This window comes from Nelumbo nucifera, chromosome 2 (genome assembly GCF_055504915.1).
Source record: "Nelumbo nucifera cultivar China Antique chromosome 2, China Antique-T2T, whole genome shotgun sequence".
In the NCBI taxonomy this organism is placed as follows: domain Eukaryota; kingdom Viridiplantae; phylum Streptophyta; class Magnoliopsida; order Proteales; family Nelumbonaceae; genus Nelumbo; species Nelumbo nucifera.
Window position 1 is genome coordinate 1,298,158 of NC_142650.1, and position 7,651 is coordinate 1,305,808.

Genomic DNA, 7,651 nt, shown 5'->3' on the forward strand with positions numbered 1-7,651 from the left:
TTTTTTGCAAATCTATCATGATATACGTATATATCTTGAAATTGTTCCATCTCAATTACCTTTCCTGATTAAAATTAGATTGGAATAAGTTAAATTAGAAGTTGTCCACGTAGTCCAGTCTATTGATGATTTTAAGCATCTCTCATTTCTCATAATCTTGTAGTTAGCTAAAACAAGACAAGTCAGTGGTCTTGCTGTACACCTGTCATGCGAGATTTGGCTATTGATCCTTTTAGTACTTTCTTTTAATTGTAACTCTAATAATTAGGGTAATTAAGCAAATCACTGAATGATGTGATATATTAATTCCTTGGCAATATTATATATCTTAGGAAAATCAGGCAATTAATTCATGATATATCCGGCCGGTTGGCTAGTTCCTCGCAGGAGGAAATTAAAGTTGGCAAGCTCTTTTTTATTTTTTTTAGTTAATTTAGGATCCGTTTGGTTTGTAGTTGGAATTGGAATCGAAATTGGATTGAAATCTTTTGGAATTGGAATCGGAATGATTCATTCCTATAGTTTGTTCGGTTCAAACAAGAATGAAAATGGGAATTAAAATAAGCAGAAATGAAACTTCATTCCCCCAATAAAAACAGAGAGTGGCCATTCTCTCAAATTAGAGAATATCATTCCAGCAGAAATAGAAATGGGATTCCAATTCCATCCAAACCATTGAAATCGGAATAGCCCATTAAGATTCCAAATCCAGACCCCACCCCTCCTTATATCATCAGAAAAAAAAAGTTAATCCAGTTATCATCCTAATATCCTATATATAATCAATAATCTTAACTCGGTGAGGCCGAAATACAAACTAATTAATAATTAATAGTACAAAGGACTACACAAGCCATGCATAAACTAAACTAAGGGTTTCAATTAAGGTTTCATTCATCTAATATAATTAACATAGACAAAACTATTATATATCGATCGATAGGTGCAAATATTAATGCAATTAAGGGGTTTTTACGTAGTGTTCCAAATGGCAGTGCAGATTTGGTTGTCGGACTGGCCAATTCCCATAATTCCCAATTGAAGTATCAAAAGATACCGCCAAAAATCAACATCTCTGCTGTCAATATAATTAAAACTCAAATAAGTATTATTCAGGTGTGGGCCGCTCTATCTCCTCCTCCTGGCGTATTTATGATCACTCATGCATGGAAGGGAAGATGGAATCCATGCTATTATTGCTAGTACTGCTCCCAGAATTAAACATGGCATCGGCAAGATCCATTACCGGGCATTCCACCGTTTCTTTGCCGTCTCGGGTGGCTGCGCCACCGCCACCACCACCATCACCAATGGCCATGGTTGTATTTCTTCTGCTTGGGATTGGGGTTGCCTCAAACCCCATAAAAATCCATCTACTTAGAGGAATGGGGATTGAGGAGGAGGAGGAGGAATAATTAGTGGGTGGTTGTGTTGATGATGATTGAATTTGAAGCACCTCGGAAGTGGAAGTGGATGGTGGTCTAGTAGTAGTGATCGAGGGTGGCCCCCCTGAACCTGATGATGGTGCTGTGGATGACATGTGACACGTATGCACGCCGTAGTACGTGACTTGGAACGTATTGGGGTCGTCGTCCAGTCGTTGCACTTGCTTCTTTGCATTGCACCCGTAGAAGCTCTTGTGGGTACACCTGTAGTAGCTCCTGAAATCAATGAATCACAGAAGATCGAAGGTTATTTATTATTTATATATTGGAGATGGAAATTTAATAATCCATACTGGGATCGGATGACCGATGATGATACAGGGAAGAGGGAACCTTCATGTACAAGTTGGCGCTTGTTGGGTTGAATCGGCGGGAGTACTGGAGAGCTCCTGCCTCCTTGTTACGGTTCAGCACAGGCTTAGCCTTGCCTACGCTTGGCAGGCTTACGTTAGGGACATGCCCGTCATTTTCGCCTGTAAGATTTTTGGGAGAACTGATGTCATCTTCAGGCAGACCACCAGAAGCTTCACGTACTCTTTGAGGAGGGGTGGTCGACCTCCTTGGGTGCCTAACCTTGGCACTCCTAGACCTTCATCCCCTTGCGGGGCGGCCCTGATTAACGGCTAGCATGGCTACCAGGGTTCCTCATGGGCGCACACTTGCTCATGGGGACAGTGTTGGACCGGCACTGCGCTACCGATACTCAAGGGAGGCTTGGCATGCGGGCCTGGCTCAAGCATGTCCCTTTACCTCGCCAGCCCCTTGCCCAAGCTGATTGAGCTATCCCGTTGCCCCTAGCGCACGGGTGTGCTCCGGCCCAAGCGGTTGCCTATCATCAGGGCACACAGGTGCCTGTCATCATTGGCATACAGGAGACCCTTCACATCGGTGCCAAGTCACCTTATCGGCGCATGGTCGCCTTCCATTATGGTTGTCCCCCTTTAGCACGTAAGCGGTGCCTCCCATGGACCGGTCTGAGCCAGGAGAGTTCCCCGGCCATTGGACTTGAGGTCATGATCCAGTGCTACTGACGTTGGTGGAGCCATCCCATCGGGCAACTCCTAGCCTCTAAGCGCAGAAAGGCTTGTCCTGGCCTGCCTTGGCCAGGACGCCGCACGGGTTTCTTCCGCTGTAGAACTACCCCCGTGACATCCTGGTGGCAAATTAAAACAATATGTGGGGAGTGGGGTTATTATATGGTTAATGGAACAAGGGATCGAGATGTTCCACATGTAGGACTGGAATGAGTACTGTTGGAATTGAACCAAATCCGATCTATTTTGTCTAATTAAAGTCAGAAGTCAATAGCCCAGATTGTCTAGTCTCTGGGGAGCAAGCCAAGGCTCTATAGGTTGCTTGCTCATCTTGATTGGCCTTGCCACTTTTCAATATACAGTAAGTTGGCAACGAACCCCAAGTTCCACAAAAGGTCAAGTCTTTCCCACAACCAAATATTCTTCATTCTTCTTTATTTACTACTATTAACCATTCAGATGCGGTATGTATGGGTTTTGATCATAATTCACCGGGGGAGGGCGGGAGGTCAAAGCCCAACTTTCTGATGTCATCTCACAGTCTCAGAGAAAGCTGCTCGATCTCGAGTTTGGAATGAAGGAGCCCAATCCAAAGTAAAGATGGATGATGGATCCATGATCCACATCCATTGTCATTCTCTCTCTCTCCCTTCCGTGCAGTTCACTTACCACAACGGCCATTCTTACGTCAGCCTAGCTAGGCCACCATTTCTGGTAATTAAATCTAGGGAGAAGTACAAATCAGCCCAACTCAGAATTTACTAGGCCCAAAGTACAGGGGAATGCATCCTGACCGTGAATTAATGTTAAATTCACGGGCAGGATGTGATTTATAGGGAGAGACAGGGCTGGTTGTAGGGGGGCTGAAATTCAGAATTCTGCATCGTGTGTGTCTCTGTACTTTTCCCTTAAATCTATGATCGACGCCACCAAGATGTACACCGGAACCCCATTTATACTTTTACCTTTAGTTTGAGGATTAAGTATATCTTTGCCTTGTATTGTACTGCAAGTCTGCAATTAGTTTGATTTTTCATTTTTGTGTGAATTGTAAATGTAAGAAGGGCATACTAATAATATATAATAATTAATATACCTGGGAAACTTTGACCCAAGAATTTCCTTCTGTCCATACTTTCTCCACGTATAACCGTCATCAGGTGGAATCTCCGTATTTCCCATACGAGGTGTGGCTTCGTATCTTGTCTCTACACCATCCTTCCTGAACAAATATATAAATTAATGAATGCATGACTCACTCCAACATCCTTTTTTTTTTCTTTTAATTTCCCTTGTTGAATGTTGAATGAGTCGTCTTTAATTGAACATAACGATGAACATATTAACAGTACAACCCAATTACTAATTAAGTACCCAATACATCCTGAACCTGAAGAAAGAATCATTTGCAGTGCAGAGGAAAATGGAGGTGCGTTCACTTCACGTAGCCCCGACCAAGCATACATGCACAAAATGACAAGAAAACTGAGGTAAAACGATCCGAACTCATGAACCCGGCCCCTTTCAAATCCCTATCAAGGCATGAACTGAACTATATAGCCTATGGCAGACTTCTGCTAATGAATTACCTATATAATTTCCACCTCCACACCCACCAAAATTTCCATTAATTATTTAGTTTGTTGTTCCAAACACACACACACACGCGATACTGGACTGGATTAGAGTCACTAGACATCCTTTTAAATTCGCAATAAGTTTAAAACAATGGAAAGCTTCTCAAGGATTGTAAGTCCTAACCTCCTTCTTAATTTTTGAACCGCTGGATTCTTGCCGGAATCTGACTCTTCCGCTGCGTGTGTCTCTCCTCCGCTCTTCGACCGTGCAGAACCTTCGACCGTACTAACCCTACTCTCCGGCAGCAACACACGCCCGTCAAACGGGTTCCTGTCAGCAATGAATCGAGTCTGGACAAGATCCACTGCCTGTGGGTAACTTGTCCTGATCCATTCCTGGCCCTGCACACACGCATCAAGTGCCGGAGGTTGTTGGGGTTCACGGAAAACCAAGTGGAGATCGGAAGATGGGTTGTGAGGGTGCAGTCGATCCATTGCGGTCTTGAAGGCTTTGGCGATATCGTCACATGAGCTTGCGAGAAAAATTGGTTGGTTTGACAAGTTTGAAAGATTTGATTCAAGGTCTCTAGCCAACTTGCATCCATGGCGGATTAAAGACAAGGTCTCCTCCTCCATGGTTTGCACTGCACTAGTTGTTATAATGTACGTGGGTTTGGTGGGTGAATTTAGTTTGGCTTTGTTGCTTGTGTTTAAATTGGGAAGAAAATTAACGCTATAGTTTTTATTTTTCCAAAGGCAACAACCCTTTTTTCGGTGGTGGGTTTCGGGGTTCTTACCAGTTAATTACCTCTCTTCCTCTTTATGTTGAAAAAGAAAAAGTATATATTCAAAGTATTTGTGTCTGTTGAACACGGTACGAAGAAGAAACATTGGAAGGGACGACGACTTAGTCTTGGTCACCTTTGTTTTCTAAATAAGAGTCTACCTGTCTACGGGAAGACTTGGTTCCCATTGAAATTAATTAAGAGGCTTTGAACGTTGAAGAATCTGAATGGTCTCACCTATTACTTCTTCTTCTTCTTCTCTGGTTCCATTTTTTCTTGCAGTTAAGGATTCGCAAATTGATCATTAATCAACCAACGGACCCACCAACTCTTCCTGAACTACAAGTTTATTTTAATGGGAACGAATTTCATGTTTTGACTGGCCATGCCACGACTAGATCATAACTCATTGTCTTCGACCTCGATGCACCCATTGGCCATTCCAAGAAGCATCCACATTCATGGAGGGGCCTGCCCTTGCCCTAGCCCTACCTACGAGCCGCAACTGATGCTTAAAATTCTAAGAAATAAATCAATTGGGATTTGGGAATGTATATATAAACTGTTGAGGTCTACTAGCTGTTGCATTCCTTTCCAATTAATCAGGACTTTCAGCATTTAGCAATTATATACAGAACGTCATTTAATCTTCAAGGATCCCCCCTTTTTTTGAATCCCTGAGGACTGGAACTGTAACAACCCCTTGGCTCTCTAGTTATTCAAACTTTCAAAGTTCAAACCCAGATACCAGATGTGTTGAAAATTGAAATGAGCCTTTAACTCTAAATTACTGCGAAATGTATGTTAACCAAGGCATTCTTTGCATGCTGTGTACAACTCAAAAATGTAATTGGTTGAACATGATGATAAGTAAATACATCTTATAAAATTAAAGGTGAATCGAACCAATGAAAAATAAAGAAAATTTAATGTGAGTGATTAAGATGTAGATTTAACATACAGCAAATATTAATAAATGCACCTTAGCCCAACTCATGCTATCAATAAACATTTTAATTTTTTTTATGAAACTCATATATATATCAAAGCCAAACAGATGTTTGTTTAGCTTAATGGGTCCTAGCTTGTAGGAAAGGAATATGGTATGGGGAGTGGTCCAATCCATATCCAATTGATATCTCGTTTTAAAGGGTATAGCCCACGAACCCGTGGCGTCATCCATTTGGGCATCGATATCAGTGTATGTAATTATGCGGAAAGCAATTGGGCATCAGTGTGTGTGTAAGTATGGATGCCTCCAGCTGCCTCAAGAGTCAAGCCCTCAACTATAGTCTATAAAACCAAGTTTGATATACAAGTTGATACATATTAATGGTGAATGGGACCCACTATCTCTTTATTCACATCCAATATGTTATATCCAATGAATTCACAAATTACTTAGATTCGATCGGAGACATCAAATCAATCAACAAAAACAGTAAGGATCACAACCCACATTCTATGTATCAACGTCCGCCCATGAATTGAAATCAATTCTGACTTGTAATCTACACTAAAGTACTTTGAGCTTATAAACATCGGTCATTCTCCCAAACAGTAAAGGCAATTCTTGCTTTCTATTAAATAGCTAGGAACAATCAGGTTTACAAGTTGTCCCTTTCTGTGATTCTTGGGGCTCATTCGATCAAATCGAAGGGATTTGGTTTGAGTAGGGTGAACCACTCCCGGACCAATTATTTATCATTTTTATAAAATAGATTCAAACACAAATTAATTATTAATCGCCCAATTATACTTGGTATATATAATTACTTTTGATGTTATAACTTAGAATTTCATTTTTAATAAAATTTTATTGATAAAAGTGATAGTAAATAGTAAACTGTTTATATGTTGATAAAACATGTGTTTTTAACCAAAATTATCTTATATAGTGTTTATGAAATTTGCTCTTTTAATATGAATAAAAATTGGCTTCGAAAAAAAAAAATCAAGACCTTTATATATTATTAATAGCATAATCGGTTTGGTTCTTTGGGGCAAGATCAGATTAGCGCCCCTCAGAGAGTACCTCCCATTCGTGTATTAGCGCCCCTCAGGAGATGTACCAATGCACACTGATATGTGCATGTGGGGTGTCCTCTATGGAGTGCAATCTGATCTCCTTAGCCATTAACAGTTATATCGTGGGTAGCACAAGCATAGCTGAATTTACCCAATCAATAATTAAGGGCGATATCCTTGGACTTGGCAGGGCATGCACTCTAATCAATCTGCTCACAACAAAAACTATCCCTCCGAAGCTATAGGCTTAAAGTGCAAACACTCATAAATGTTATGAGTTCAGATCTACGCCCTAGAAGGGGGCGCCCCACAATGCCCCACAGCACATTTCCACCTTGTATTGGGAATATTTCTCGATGACAAGTATGAAGATGATTAGACATCATCAGGAGATGTTCCCAATACAAAATTAAGATGTGCTGTGGGGCATTCTGAGGCGCAGATGTGAACTCAAATGTTATGAAGCCATCTATCTAGATTCTGGCCAAAGGCATTGAGATTGTTAAAAAAACTGCGAATTTTCTTATAGAGGAATCCAACAGGCCAATTATACCATTAGTTCCCATCAACTTTTTTTTACGTGCTATAGAATTGATGGGTTCCCATGTTTTAGAACACAGTAACTATTATCTATTTAAATTGGCGATAAAGGCTTATAATTAATCCTCGAAGCCAAAACTGGAATACAGAATGAAGCACAAATTAGGGTTCGACTATGATATCAGAAAGGCGTCATATCTAAAATAACTTGTGACAATTATCTTATATCATAACTGTAATAA

At 40.9% G+C, this 7,651-nt stretch overlaps 1 protein-coding gene across 1 annotated transcript; it reads right to left on the bottom strand.

Moving 5' to 3' along the window:
• Positions 1-695: 695 nt before the first annotated feature.
• Positions 696-4,830, bottom strand: WRKY55 (WRKY DNA-binding protein 55). The gene is made up of 3 exons (XM_019197252.2): positions 4,241-4,830; positions 3,576-3,701; positions 696-1,661 (listed from the first exon to the last, which is right to left on the bottom strand). Exons 1-3 carry the CDS (start codon positions 4,690-4,692, stop codon positions 1,157-1,159), a joined length of 1,083 nt encoding a protein of 360 aa, XP_019052797.2. The 5' UTR covers positions 4,693-4,830; the 3' UTR covers positions 696-1,156.
• Between the last annotated feature and the right edge of the window lie 2,821 nt (positions 4,831-7,651).